General features: G+C 33.6%; 1 protein-coding gene across 3 annotated transcripts in view; it reads right to left on the bottom strand.

Moving 5' to 3' along the window:
* Positions 1–15,725, bottom strand: part of FHL5 (four and a half LIM domains 5) — a 75,170-nt gene that overhangs the window by 11,275 nt on the left and 48,170 nt on the right. For all 3 annotated transcript variants that reach the window (XM_051997428.1, XM_051997429.1, XM_051997427.1), the window contains 3 exons: positions 12,760–12,931; positions 4,921–5,095; positions 3,697–3,866 (listed from right to left, as the gene is read on the bottom strand). In XM_051997428.1, coding sequence (XP_051853388.1) covers positions 3,697–3,866; positions 4,921–5,095; positions 12,760–12,918 — 504 coding nt within the window. In that variant the 5' untranslated portion in view covers positions 12,919–12,931. The remainder of the gene's footprint in view (positions 1–3,696; positions 3,867–4,920; positions 5,096–12,759; positions 12,932–15,725) is intronic.

Genomic DNA, 15,725 nt, shown 5'->3' with positions numbered 1-15,725 from the left:
TTGGATTGTATTCTGGCCCTTAGTGGGAGGTAGAGTGGTGTAAGATTAGGCCAAGGATTTCTACCTTCTCATTTCTCTAAGTTTTGCCCTGAATGATCTTGTGGTTTTTATTACAAGTTCATCTTTGATAAAATAAATGTAATAAGGCTTTTCCAACTCTGTAGATTATAGATAATTAAGTGAGGGATCAGGGAATTTTATATATGTATAACACACATTTCTATTTTAACTCAAGTTTTTATTTCATTTTAATCCAAGAGATTTGAGATTCAGAATATTTTTGGGTTTTTCAAAAAATTTCTACTTTCCAAAATAAAAACTCATGGCTAACACTAATAACAATAACAAACATTTTTTAAAGTTCTAGATGTCAAAGACCTTTGCCTGCAAAACATTTTCTTAAGTTTGGCCTCATATTGGCCAGATACATATTTATTACTCAGTTTGCCTTAGAAGATATGTGAATTCTAAGTTCAAAGGAAGCCTTTTGGGAGTGGGTGGTGGTAGTGGAGGGGGGACCTGGCAAGGTTTACCCTGTTTCTTATCCAATGTAAACATTTCAAAAATTCTTGATAATCCTAAAAAAAAGTCCTATATATAGCCATGAGGCCCCTGCTCTGACAAAATGTAAGTTTTTTGCACTCAGGTCATACTTCTCCTTTGATTAAGCAGGGAAGTCCCCACCTCAGGCCCTTTAGTATGAAGACAAACTGTGCTGTGTGTTTAGTACTTTTCTATCATTCCCATGAATCTATCTTGGCCTAAAGTACACAGAACATTTAGCTAAGGAATGTCAAATCTTTTTTTTTCTTTTAGACCACAAGTTCTTAACATTTTTTCATGTGTTAAAAACCTTTTTGGCAGTCTGATAAAGTCTAGGAAGCCCCTTTCAGAATAATAGTTTGTTGCCTATATTCATAATAGGAGGAAAAACTAAATTTCTATGAAAAATTAATGAAAATAAACAATGTAAATTTTTCCCCCAACTGAAGTCACAAACCTTCTGAAATTTATACATGCATCCCAGGTATAGAACCTTGTCTCTGAAATAAAATTATACCTTGGGCTTGAATGAATACTTTTAAACTATATATCAGTCTGTTATATCAGGGAGCCCCATCTCTCAATGGGTGAAACAGTTCTCTAAATCAGTGCCATGCTTCTCAAGTATTCCTATAGTTCACTCAAAGTCTAATTTCCTATTTATATGCATTCTAAGGACCTTGATATGCCTTTTATTTGTGGCTGTATTATCATTCATGTTGGGGAAATCTCATTGGTATCTCACCATAAGCAGTGTACATATGCTCTTACACTTTAATATTTGAAGGGCCAACACGGGGAATCTCTCTACAGATGGAAATTGTTATCCTTCTGTAATGTGGTCAATTTAAGAATTTTTTTAAAAGTCTTTAAGAGCCAAAAAGTACATTTCTCTACAACTAATCTTATGATGAATCTCTTTAAAATTTAGTTAGACTGATCTTTGGCTGACAGACATGTGGATCCATTTCCAGGCTCATAACTGAAGCCTTTTTAGCATGATGTTGTTCAGTCATACTGGACTCTTTGTGGCTCGCCACTTGGGGTTTTCCTGGCAAGATACCAGAATAGTTTGCCATTTCCTTTTCCAGGTTTTTTTTTTTTTTTTTTTAACAGATGAGGAAACTGAGGCAATCAGGATTAAGTGACTTGTCCAAGTTCACACAGTTAGTAGATATCTGAAAGGTGTATTTAAACTCAGTTCTTTTGGGTCTGACTGTTTTATCCCACTGTACAACCTAGCTGCTCCACTCCAGCACAGTAGGATTTTGATTGAATTAGTGTCCTTCTCCATGTTACAATGAGTCATAAGGGGAGGATATTAATGAAGAAATGATTAGACATAGGTATAGAATCTATCAGTAAGATTTTATCAGGTACAGACAGCTAGGTGGTACAGTGATAGAGCATTGGTCTTGGAGTCAGAAGGACCTGAATTCAAATCTAGCTTCAGATACTTGATATTTACTAATTCTGTTACCCTGGGCAAGTCATTTAACAACTATTGCCTTGCCAAAAAAAAAAAAAAAAAAATTTTTAAAAGAATTTATCAAGTTGAGTTGGTGATGTTTTAAAATTAAAGGGAATGAAACAATTCCTTCTCTAAAGAAGTGTGTATATATATATATATATATATATATATATATATATATATACACATACATATATATGTGTGTGTATACATATATATGTATATATACACATACATACATGTATACTATACATATTTATATATATCCATATATACATATATGAGGGTATATATATATGTATATATATATATATATATAAATAATGTTATGTCATGAATATATGTTGACTGTATATATTATAAACATGCACATATATATGTGTGTATTTGTTTATAGGACAATACATAATGGATATTGAATATAATGAATGTATAACTTTGGAGTCAGGACCACATGAGTTGAAGTCCATGCTCCAATATATTCTGGTTTTGTGCTACTCAGTAAGTCTATAAGTTCCTAAGCATAGATATTCATAAAACAAAGACTGGATGTTCCCTTCCTATTCATGGTTTTTGTGCCTTCTTTCTCTCAGTGACCCAAGCAACCATCTAAGGCTGTAAAGCGTCAGAAACTTTTCATATATGCATTGATAGAGGAAATTTCATCACTATGAAACTTAATTCACTAGTGAAATCATAGGTCTTGGACAATACATATTTTCAAATGTAGACATAGACATATGGTAGGTAGATGAGAGTGAGAACAGATAGGGGAGGAATCCATGTACATTTTGCCCTATTACATAATTTTTTTTTTGAAAATCTCTATCTTAAACCAGTGACTTGCCATGTCTTACTTTTTCTGTGCATATTGTTTATTATTGCATTCACAAATAAATACTTCACAGGTTAAATGGAGGGTAAAGCATTGTGACAATCATTAATAGTATGGAGACCAGTTTCATTGAATTAATAAAACAGTAGACTTTTTTTCACACAAAAAAATTGGAGAAAAAAATGGAATTGAAGGAAGTTTATACTCTTCAAAATGGACTTTTTTTGGATGAAGAACTCAGGATACTACTAGGTCACATGATACTTTGACCATCTCTGGAATTCTAAGCTCAGGACAAAGAAAATCCTCTTTTTGTGTGTTCTTCCTTCCTGCTGTCAAGACTAAAGTTTTTCTAATGATCATTTAATTCCCTTGGGCCTAGTGCCCAGTAGCAAATAACTTGGAAATACAAAAGGTTTTAACCATGGGATCATTAGCATTGCCAGAGTATAATGTGTAGAGTCAAGCATCCTGTTTAAATTGGCTTCCTTCAACACTTTCTGATCCAAAGTCATATTTCTCTGAATCAGTTACACTCAAAGGATCAAAATTTGTTTTCTAAGAACTATTTTGTATTCAAAATGCTTTTGGCTATATCTCCTTGAAAACAGGAATTCATGTTTCACAGCAGTCAGTGGAACTGAATATCAAAAGTCTTAAGCTGATTTGGGGAGGATGAAATAACCAATTTGTGTCCACAGTTACAGCAAGAGCATATTTTCCTGAAAAGGTTTGATTTCACAATCAAAAGTAGCCAATGACCTCATCTGTGCCCTTGTACATGTATAAATATAAAATCTGTAAGCTTACAAGATTCCATGTTTTCCAAATTTTTAAAGGTAATTACCTTCTGGCAACCAGTGCAGCGTGGAGCAAACTGGTTCTCAAAACAGGGCACACAGTAGTTTTTACTCTCTTTGGAGATTAAAGGGTCTGTTCCTATAGGTTTTTGGCAAGAGTGACAAACGAAACAAGTTTCATGCCATACGTTTCCCTTGAATTCCATTTTACGGGAGCCTGAAAATACAAAAATCAAAATATTTTAAAAACAAGTTTAACCAAATCTATACCATCTTATCCAGCCATATATCAATTTATTAGAGAGTATTTTTTCAAGTTAGGGAGGAGTAGACTGGGAGACGGATGGTGGATTATTTAAATTGGTACTGTTTCTTGAAAATATATTGTTGTCTACCAACACTAAATACAATGTTTTTCTTGAAAACACTCTCTGAGTACTCTATATATACCATTGACGTGAAAACATTACCCTTCAACAAGTGACAGTAGTGGAGTGAATGAATAGTTTCAAGTGGTCTAGATAAATTTATGAATCTTAGACCTATACCAAGGTTAAGGATACTCTGAATCCATCCCTATCTTTTTGAGGACAAATACCTGCTCTCCCACAAAATGTTTATGAGGTCAATGTTAGGAACATACTGTAGAACTGATTAGAACATTGACATACCCCAAAATCAATTATTTTCTGAAAACCAGCAGGACATGACTCTTTTATAAAGAGTATTGGAGCCTAAAGAACATCACTAGCAGGATAAGAAAGGCTGTATATATCTCTCAATGCAGGGATTAATCTTATAATTCGGTTCATCCTGGCCTTTTGTCTTTATGAAAATGGATAGTATATGAAAGTCCCAAAACTTTGCTCCAAAAAACTGGAGATAAGCCAAATGAGACTGTTTAAGCAACTTTTTTCTGATCCCATTCACACTAGATAACTTGGCATATGGTCAGTTACTCCAGGGAGACTTCACATTTATCTTATTGCTACTTTTTGAAGTTTTCCCATGACCATAAAATTAGTTTTAAAGAGAAGCACATGGTAATGGAGCTTACTTATGTACCAAGAGGAGAGAGTAATTTTCAGGTTGTTTTTTGGTTTTGTTTTAAATCAAGAAGCAACACAAGATGATCTTTGGAAAGATGCCTCACTTCAAACTAAGGGGTAATTCTTTGTCAGCTGCTCATCTATTCAAGTGCCTGAATTTAATTAAAAACTGTAATATGACAACACTTTTACTTAATGAGTGAAGAGTCCTTGTTATCTTACCAGGCAAAATGTTCTTCTTACATTGGAAGCACTTGGAGGAATACTCATTAGAATAACACTCAGTACACAGCAAGGTTTCATCCTTGGCAGCAAAAGGCTTTTCCACCAAAGAGTTATTACACTTGGCACAGTTGAAGCACTCTTCATGCCAATGTCGGTCTTTGTAGGAAAGATCCTTTGAGACAGTAAATAAATGTTAATTAAAAGAATTTGTTGCAAAATAGGCCATTTTATAAGACAAAAACCAAATACTCCCAGGACCTGGGTACCCGTAGGTTGTGCTGGTTGCTTGAGGGAAAGTTGTCAGTGATTCTATTTATCTATAGGGAGAAGAAATCTCTGAGTTTATTAGGGGCCAAAGCCTGAAGCCTTCTTGGTGGATCACCTAAAAGATGAGGCAGAATGAGCTTGTCCTTCAAATTCATTACTACTTTGCAGCTAGATGGTACAGTGAAGGGAGCACAGGACTTGTACCTCAAGAATACCTGAATTCGATCCTACATCAAACACTTAACTAGCTCCTATATCTGGGCAAATCCCTTAATCTCTCTCTCTCTCTCATTTTCCTCATCTATAAAGTAGGAATAATAATAGCACTCATTTCACAGAGTTGTGAGGATTCAAATGAATTAACATATATAATCTTTATGCAAACTTTAAAATGCTATGCAAATGTTAGCTTTTATTATTATTAATTATTATTACCATTATTGAGAGATTTTTTCCATAGAAAGTTGGGAGAAGTTCTAAAGAGGGGTGATAGTGGTATTAGTGCCTCCTCTGGATTGTTCCCTGCCCATTAATTGCTGCCAACAGGTAAATTAAGTTAAGACAGTATGGTTGCAATCATGATTAAAAGTTGGCCCTTAATGTCTACAACACTAAGAACCATGAAGGAAATAGTGCATTGCTATTCAAATGAAAGCATGAAGGAGCTACGATTTCAACAAAATCAGGAATTCCCAGTATGAGAATTGTGTCTATAACGTGGATTAAAATCCATCTATAATTTATAGTAGGTAAATTTTGGGGAGATCAGACTCAGATAAATCTTTAGAGTTGGGAGGGACCTTAGCAGTCACTTAGCCTAGCCTATATATGAAAGAAAGTCCCATTCACAAGTTATCATATAATTACTTTTTGAAGATTTCTAATTGAGCAAACTCATTATCTTCCAAATTAGCACATTTCACTTTTAGACATGAGTCATTGTCATCATGAATGTCATTTGAACCCATTTTTTCCTGACTCTTGGTCCTATATTTTACTTCCTATACCTTGTTATTTCTATGCCAATATTATATTGTTAAACTATTCCATATTCATTTATAGATACCTAAAATAAAGCAGATCATTCATTTTCTCTGAAAAATAAAAAGTTAAACACTGCAAAAGAAAATTTACCAAAATGTATAAAGTGTATCTTTTTTTTCTTAGTTGATTGGTATGAAATGCTCTCTTTACACAGACCTACAAGTTTACTTATTGCCAATTACAATTGATTCTACTTTAATAACAAAGTAATCGTGGATCTATCCTTTTCTTTCCATCTTCTGTGACACTACCCTATGTCCAGGACCTCATTTCTGCTCTAAAGGACTATTTTGTTTCCTAATTGATCTCCCAGCTTAGTTTCTTTCCTCCTTGAAACCAATCTTCACAACTGCTCCCGTATTAACTATTCAAATTTGGTTGTGTCAGTCTCCTGCTAAAAATGCATCAAAGGCTCCCTATTTTCCAGTAAACAAAATCCAAATGCTTTAAACTGGCATTCCAAGCATTCTGACACATTTTGATTATGTTATCTTGGCCCTGTGTGACACAATTTCTTAATGCCCCAGGAAATTCTTTTAAGTTCATAAATTGAAGTTCAGGGGCTAATTGCATTACTAGAAGGACTTTCTTTTTGTGAGCTTCATATAACAATTGAAGCAAGATGTAGACAAAAAATAATTAAAAACCAAAGAAATTGTATTATGCTTTAAAGAACCATTGACAATGAATTAATTTAAACAGTAAACACATTCAAGATGACAAGTGTCTAAACATCTAACAGAAAAGCTAATATTGCTTTTTAAAGAAAGTAATAAAATAATAACACAATTATAGTAGTAGAAGTTTAATATTTCTCTCAGAGATGGATAAATATGACAAAAGATAAGTAAATATGAACATGTAACAAGCTAGTATTCTAAGCTAAAAGATTCAAGGTGGCTTTTGAATGTGAAATTTAAGGAATATACATTATAATAACAAACACAAACATGAAGAAATGCTACATATTCTATTAGGTCATAATTTACTAAAAAAAAAATAATAATTAAAATAGTGAGCTCAAGCAAAAGATAAGACCTAAGCAGAAAACTGACAAAATGAATAATGAGTATATATTATGCAGAATAATGAGTGTATCAAAGAACACACTATATAAATAGATGATAATGATGAGGCAGAATTGTAAATTTCTGCATTTTCAGGTAGGCATTCCTTAATGGAAAAAATATTTTGCTATTCAACTTATCAACTTTTTTTCTGTTTTGTTAAGGTATATTTTTAAATGATCCATGATCTGAATATATCATTGTAAAAGTTTGAAAAATAAACATAAGTAAATCTATAACAAGTACAAAAGAGGAAATCTTGAAAATTAGAGTAATAGTAGTTAAAATTAAAAACAAAATGGCTAAGAACAGATAAATGGTTCTTTGAAATAATAAAACTATTAAACCTTTAGTGAATTTTAAGTAAAGTGAAGAGGGAAGAAAATCAAATTATCAAAACAAGTAGAAGAAGATGAAATAATAAAGAAGCAACTATTTTGTAGTAATTTTGTAATAATGTATAGCAAAACTGAGAATTTTAAAGAAAAAAAGGATTATTTTAAAAAGATATTAAACACCAAAATTTCACTGCCTAAATAATCTTAGGGTAGTTAATTAGGATCACAAATTCACACATTTAAAAGTTGGGTTATCTCAGAAATCATCTAGTCCAATACTTCATTTTAAAGATGTGAAACCTGAAGCTCACCAAAGTAAGATAAATTATTCAAGATCATATAAATAGGACCCATCACATATGGGATTTGAACCCAGGTTTATTCAAGATCATATAAGTAGGACCCATCACATATGGGATTTGAACCCAGGTCCTTTGATTTGAAGGCAGTAACCCTCTAAGTTTCATTTTCCACAATTATGAAATAAAGGAACATACGACATCCCTTTTAGCTTTACATCTATAATCCTAGGAGCTATATAAATATTGAAATATATATTTCCTTCTAGTTACCAGAAGTAACATCCCTATAGAGGACATATGTGTATCGATTGTTTCTTTAGGATTTGGTAGAGAAATAAATATTAGATTGAATGAGGTACAAAGAAGTTCTGTATCTTGACCAAGGTCATAAAACTCATGTCAGAGGTAGAATCTGACCATAGGTTTGACCCCAAAAAGTATATTATATGCCTGGACCATATCACCTTGCCACTTAATGTTTGCTAAATTGAATTGAATGTATCAATAAAATCATAGGTATCTTCAAACATAAAGTAATGCTTCAATATCCTAAAAGATCTGTGATTTCATCTTTTTTTTTCCCCCCTGAGGCAATTTGGGGTTAAGTGACTTGCCCAGGGTCACACAGCTAGGAAGTGTTAAGTGTCTGAGACCAGATTTGACCTCAGATCCTCCTGACTTCAGGCCTGGTGCTCTCTCCACTGTACCACCTAGCTACCCCAAACTGTGATTTCATCAATGGTAATTCCTTTGATGTAATCTCTTCACAATCATCTTCCTCTTCCTTAAGGTAATTTTCTTTTGAAGACTTTAAGTAGCAAAATATGTGTAGAGAGAATTAATTAAAATTATTCTGTAAAATACTCCTTAACTGAATTCTTGAATCTTCCTCATGAATAGATCATCTAACCTTCTTATTCCTAAATTAAAATCAAAACAATATAATAAACAGCATTATCTACATTTATTTATTCCCCATTATTTTTCTTCAGCAGTTCTTAACCTAGATTCTGTTAATTTGTTTTTTTTCTAATATGTCTACATTTCAATATAATTGATTTCATTTGGAATACATTGGTTTTATTTTTTGCATTTAAAAGCAGTATTCTGAGATTTCCACACTGACATTATTCTGAATGTGTACTTCCAAAGGGGCACAGTAACACAAAAGAATACAAGAATTCCTGAACTGATGAATAAAGTACAGAATCCTTAACCTGGTATTAAGACCTTCCAAAGTCTCTTTTGAGCCTACTCTTCAATCTTATGTCAATCCCCTTTATTCTAAATTCCAATCAAACTATTTTTTCTCCTTTAATCTCATATCTTGGCTTTCTCTCTTGCTTATTCACCCAGTCTATTTTTTCCCCATTCCTGAAACATATTCCTGCCCTCTATTTAAATCTTACAGTTTCTGTTAAAATCTTTCAGTTTAGGTAAAACCCACTTGAGTCAGTAGCCACATCTCCTCTATGGAACCTTATCTGATTCTCTCAGATGAAAACCATTTCTCTCCTATTATATTTTCCAATGGGATTTTAAATGGTGCCTTTGCCTCAATCACCTCTACCTTGCATACTAATTTATTTATATGATTATTTCCCCTATTAAATTGTAAACTACCTAAGGGTCAAGATTGTCCTTTGTAGACCCTAATTCGTGTTTTGCATCTGTATATCCAAAGTAGTATCTCATATGTTTTTGATCCAGACTTGAGATTTCACTGCTTTGGAAAACTCCTGTCATCAACATGGACAAACAACTCATCTGTAACTTCTAGTTTAGAGATTTGCTAAGAACATCAAGAGATTAAGTGCCTTGTCCAGGATTGTACATCTGCATGGATCTGAACCCCAAGTCCTTCCTGACTTTATTACTAAATGCTTTCTCTCATCTACTATATGGAGCTTTCTTTTTTAATATTTTATTATTTATTTTTAATATTTTTTAAAATGTTGATTTCCAGATTCTTTCCCTCCCATCTCAGTTGTACCCACTGTGAAGGCAAGAAACATGACATCAATTATTATGTATGTTTTAAATATACATTTTAAAATTTTAATTAAATTATTGGAAGTTACCATGAATCTACTATGTGTCAGTGCTGTGCTAGGTAAAATGGTATAAAATGATTCATTTTGACTTGAATATAAGTTGGATTTAAGTTAGGTAGGATTACTCAAAGTTGTCAGCTTCACTCTGTCTTCCAGAGTCATCAGAGCCCAGTGGTGAGACAGTCAAAATACCACTGGGGATAGCTCTGAATGCAGTGGGTAGGTAACCTTGAAATCTTTGGTGATTGATCAAGCACTCAAGGCTCCACAGCAACTGCTCCCACCACCTTCATTGCCTGTTGGAACAACATGTTTATTATATCCACCTATTCTGCCTGCTTGGGGTAGACACCCCCTCACTCCCCAACTTACCAATTGGATTTGAACTCTGTTGGTTATACCCAACCTGGTTTAGCTTGTCTACTGAACTAGTTTATTGGAACATGGCTGAATGTTATGCTACAGCTTCTTGGAGCTATAGGTGAGAATTAGGTGAAATGGGGTTGAGCAACCCTGAAAAGAGTTTAGCAGCCTTCACAGCAGAGGTACTAGTACTCTCTGAACACCCCCTGGTAAAGTTTGATTTCCTGGAAAATCTGTTTATCATTACTGTATATGCCAGTTATTGATAATATACTTGTACAAGTTTTGGATAATGAACCACGTTCTTGTGCTTTTCCAGTCACCAGTGGAGTGAAGCAGGGTGATATGCTTGCTCAACCATGCTTTTTTAGTATAATATTTTCACTGATGTTGTCAGATACTGTAATAAAGATGAAAATGGCATCAAATTTGACTACTGTGATAACACTAAATTAATTTGAAAAGGCTACAAAAGCTAAGACTAAAGTGGAGGGAAAGTTGTTGTGCACCTTTTTGTTCACAGTTGACTATGCACTTAATGCAGTCTCCAAGGCTGAGATGTAACAAAGTAGGGATTGATTCTCTACTAATTTGGCCTATCACTTAAAACCAAGAAAACAGAGTTTCTCCACCAGACAGCAGCCAAACAATCCATATGTGAAACCATTGGTTAAAGCAAAGTGGAATTTTTGAATGCTATGGATAAGTTCACTTATCTCAGCAATGTCTTTTCCAGTGAAGTACATTGTAGATGATGATGTTGACACATGCATTGCCAAAGTTAGTTCAACATTTGAGAGAGTTCAAAAGAATTTGTAGGAAAGAGGTACTGGGCTGCCTAGCAAACTAAAGGTCTACAGAGCCATTGTACAGACTTCATGGTTGTCTGCCTGTGAAAATGGGACAATCTACTAGCACCATGCCAGAAAATTAAATCATTTCCATTTGAATTGTCTTAGAAAGATCCTGAAGATCACCTGGTAAGATAAGGTAACTAAACACTGAGACTGGGATCCTTTCTTGAATTTAACTGGCACGCATTCAATAGCATAGGGGACCACTCTGATTGGACTTAGCCACATTCTTCGCATGCTAAATTGCTTAAAAGACTGTTTTATGGAGAATGCTTACAAAACAGGTACTCACAGGACGTAAGAAGAAGCCATAATTCAAGGACCTTCTCAATGTCTTTCTGAAGAACTTTACTATCAATCATGAGAGATGAGAGACACTGGCATAGGACTGCTCTTGTGCAAAGGAGGTGTTGTGCTTTATAGCAAAGCAGAATTGAGATAGCTCAAAAGAAATGTGCGATGTGTAAATTTAAAGATATCACCCTCCCAAATGATCATAATAGACTATTTTGTGCCTAAACTCTGGTAGAGTCTTCCTAGGCCATATCGATATGATCAGCCATAGATAGACACACTCTATAGCTGATCCTGATATCATGATGTCATTTTGGTTCTTTTAAGAGTGTGAAGGACCAACAATAGAAAACAAAGTGTGTGCTAGGTTCTAGGAACACAAAGACAGAATTAAATCATCCCTGCCCTCAGGAGCACACATAAATTTAGGGAACAGGACCTTTGGTTCTTTACTATAGGTAAGAAAATTCTCTCCTTAACATGGGTCAGCATCTTCTCTAGAGCTTAGTCTTTGAGAGTTGTTTAGTGTACTGAAAAGTACTGTATCTTACTCAGTTTCATCTATTTAATATGTGTCAGAGATGGGACCTAAACCAAGGCTTTCTTGACTTGTAGACTAACTTTCTATTCACTGCATCACACTGCTTTTCCACACTCACTGACATCTAAATATCTACATTTGAATATGGATATATTTATTTGCATATATATATATATATATATATACACATATATATGCATTCAAAATAGAGACAAGGTAGTTGGGGAGGGAATGTTTAAGAAATATCTAGGAAATAAAAATATCTATAAATTAGAAAAAGCTTCAATTAGAATTAGGTTAATGTTTGAAGGAAAATTAGTTATTCCATGAGGAAGAAATACATCCCAGGCATGAAGGACATGGAATGACACCTTGTCAGGAATACAAAGGTGGTCAGTTTGGTGGGACCATAGAGTGCATGAATGAGGTTGAAAAGGGCTTAAATACTGGACAAAAGAGTTTGTATTTGAATCTAGTACAATTTGATGTTTCTTTGACATTTGTGACCGAAGTCATTTAAAGAGTCAATGATGTTATGTATTCAAGGTTCACATCTTAGTAATGATGATTTTAAACTCACTCTGATCTTGAAAGGAAACAGAAAACACAAACGATTCAGCTCAACATGTTAGTTTCATACATTCATCTCAGGCAGTTTAGTGAGTTCTGTGATCTAGGAATAAGATGCCAGTTGGAGCAGGTAAAAGCTTACCTTTGAATCACACCCTATGGTCTGCTTGCATGCTTCACAGGTGTTAGAAAAGAGCTGATCATAACACGGGATGCAGTAAGCATCATTGTCCTTTAGTGTATACTTCTTTCCATAAAGTAATTTCATGCAGTGTCGACATTCAGTTTGATTATTTGTCATTTTGGAGATGATTCTGTTAAGGAAGAAATGAAAAATGCCGTGAATAAATTATATGGATGGAGATATATATTGCCTTTCATAGGAAGCTCTGAGCACAATAAAATTCAGGAATTTTCAAAGTCTCTTCATCTCAGCACATTTTCTAAAAGAAACAAGTCAAATTCAGAAATAAAATAGACAGATAAGTCATGGTGGCACTTAGACCGACTAAAGACAGTTCATGTATCCTGCCTACACATTCTATTTCATAAGAGCAGTTGACAAAATGCATCAAATCAACAGCCAAAAGTTAACAGGAGTCTTGTACTTGCCATGCACAGAAGCTCCATCAATCAATGGAGAGTTTTGTTTGTGTTGGATGAGGAAGTTTGAGCACAAGAGAATAAATATAATTTGCTAACATTTTCCTGATTATGTTATCATTTGTGGGAAAGAGTTGAATTCTATAGGAATGCTAATAGTTTTCTGCTTTTCCAACTTAAAATGAAATAATTTATGTACACTGTCATTTACCACTTCATTTATTCATTTCAAAAATGAATGCACCTCTCCTCAGTGTTAAATATTGTGCTGGTTTATAGGGTCAAGGATTTAGTACTTGAAAGGACATTAGAGATTTTCTAGTCTGTAGCATTCTCATTTTAGACTTAGAATTGAAAGCCACAGAGGTTGTGATTCATCTAAGATCCCAAAGGTAAGAAGGGACTGACTGTTCCAGGGAAAGCCCAGTCCTCTGATTTCAAATTCAATGCTCTTTTGACTGTATCATATCTCTTTCCCCATTACCAACTATGGGGTACAAGAGGATGTATAGCATGCACAATGACAATGACAATACAATTATAGTTGCTGATATATAATTTTACTTTACTGTTATGAAACATTTGTGTACTTTTTCCCCATTAATTCTTTTCAGAAACCTTGGGAATCAGACAGTGCATGTATTAAAAAAAATCTCCATTTTATAAATCAGTTTTAGGGAGCCCAAATTATTTATGCAAATTTGAACAATTCACTACAAATGGAGATCAAATATAGATCTTCTTAACTTGAATATGAAATATTTCTAATTTTTGTCTTGAGGAGACTTTCCTAAAATAAGTAGGACATACGTGAATATTTGAAAAATCTATGATTTCACTGGGTAAGGAGGGTAATGGAAAATAGGGGTATAAAAGGTGTTGGGGAGAAATTTTTCAGTCTTACCAATCTAGAATCTGTGATTAGATAAAAACAAAGTTCCCTGAGATTGTGACTTGTCCAGATTCTAGAAAATGTCACAAGGAGGAGTTTGAATCAACACATTTCTGAAACCAAATCTACCTCTCTATTAACTCAGTCAAGCATCCTTTTTTAAGACACACACACTTCAGAATTAATGAAAAAGTTAAAAATAAAAATAAAATTAAATACTCTGAACCAGTATAAAAGGAATAGGTCCTTAGGAAAAATTGTAGTACACATAAAATGCCAGCTTCATTAGCCATTCCCTGAGACTGTATCAACAATTAATGTTCTTTTGGTAGGGAATTTACTCTTGGGGAATTATAGTTTAAATATGAATATGCAAAGAGTTAATTATTATGAGATTGAGCAATACCACATGAGGCACAGTATTGCTCAAAGACTAATAGAGCTTTTTTTTTTTCTTGAGACTGGGTGAATGAATTGTCATGGAGAAAGAATTTGAAGAAATATTTTGAGAGATATTTAATTCTTACTTTGTAGAGAAATTAGCCAAGAATTCCTGAGGTACATTGACTTCCATTCTGAGAGATTCAGAATCTATAGTAATTTTCTATAGTAAGGAGGCATCATCAATGGTAGCTAATAGAAGGGACTCTGGCTATGATCTTTCTCATAAAAGATACATTCTAGAAACATTTAAATTATGTCTTTGTGCTATTTTTTATAATGTTAACAAATTATTTAGCCAGTAACAATGATGTTGTCTAAGCCTAAGAAATTAGGGAAAATTAAAGGGAGAGAGGAGGAAGAAAGATAGAATCAGAGGGAAGGGAGAGGAAGAGATTATTTATATATGGGAAAAGAGGTTTCTCTCTTTTAATTATAAAATTAGATCAGGGATAGGGTTAATTATTGAGGAAAATTACTGTTTATTTTCAAGGAATTGTCAAAATACAAACGTTTTTTATTCTTAGAACTCATTATAGAGAAACAATAAGTTAATAGCAGGTAGAGAGGGCAAATAGTGGTGTTGTTGTTTAACTAGACCAAGCACTTAATAATCATAATGGGTTATAAGTGGTAACAATCTCTAAAGCTTGTTACATACATACGTATTTTAGTACATGACACAGTTCAAAATTTTAAGGAAGCATACTTTATTTCACTTCCTTTGACATTGCATTACCTCTCCACTTTAAGTAGGTAGTTTACAATAGATTTTGGGTCAAAAAAGTCATCATCCTATGGTTAACCTGATATTGAACTTTTTCAAATTTAACCTGGGCTAGTCCATGGATTGATAGACATGAGAGCTGTCATTGGTCCTATACTTAAGGTCTTTCCAAATTGGTAGAATCTGTCAGAGATAAAGTTCTTCAGACTCAAGAGCTTTAAGTCATGTAGATATAATGAGGAGAATGAAGAGTGGCATTTTTTTTTTAAATTTTAAAATTCTTACGATTCAATGCTGAATGTTTTATTTTTTAGTTTTAAATTTTCATATTCTAATTCCATCCCTTTTGACTGTCTTTACATATTCTATTCCCTTGCCTCCTTATTTCTATCTCTGGTAAAAAAAAGTTTCTGACAAATTGTTATAAGAATATATGTTCTTTATT

Source organism: Antechinus flavipes, chromosome 4 (genome assembly GCF_016432865.1).
Source record: "Antechinus flavipes isolate AdamAnt ecotype Samford, QLD, Australia chromosome 4, AdamAnt_v2, whole genome shotgun sequence".
Lineage (NCBI taxonomy): Eukaryota > Metazoa > Chordata > Mammalia > Dasyuromorphia > Dasyuridae > Antechinus > Antechinus flavipes.
The sequence above is the reverse complement of the archived record's forward strand: the minus strand, read 5'-3'. Positions and strand labels throughout refer to the sequence as shown.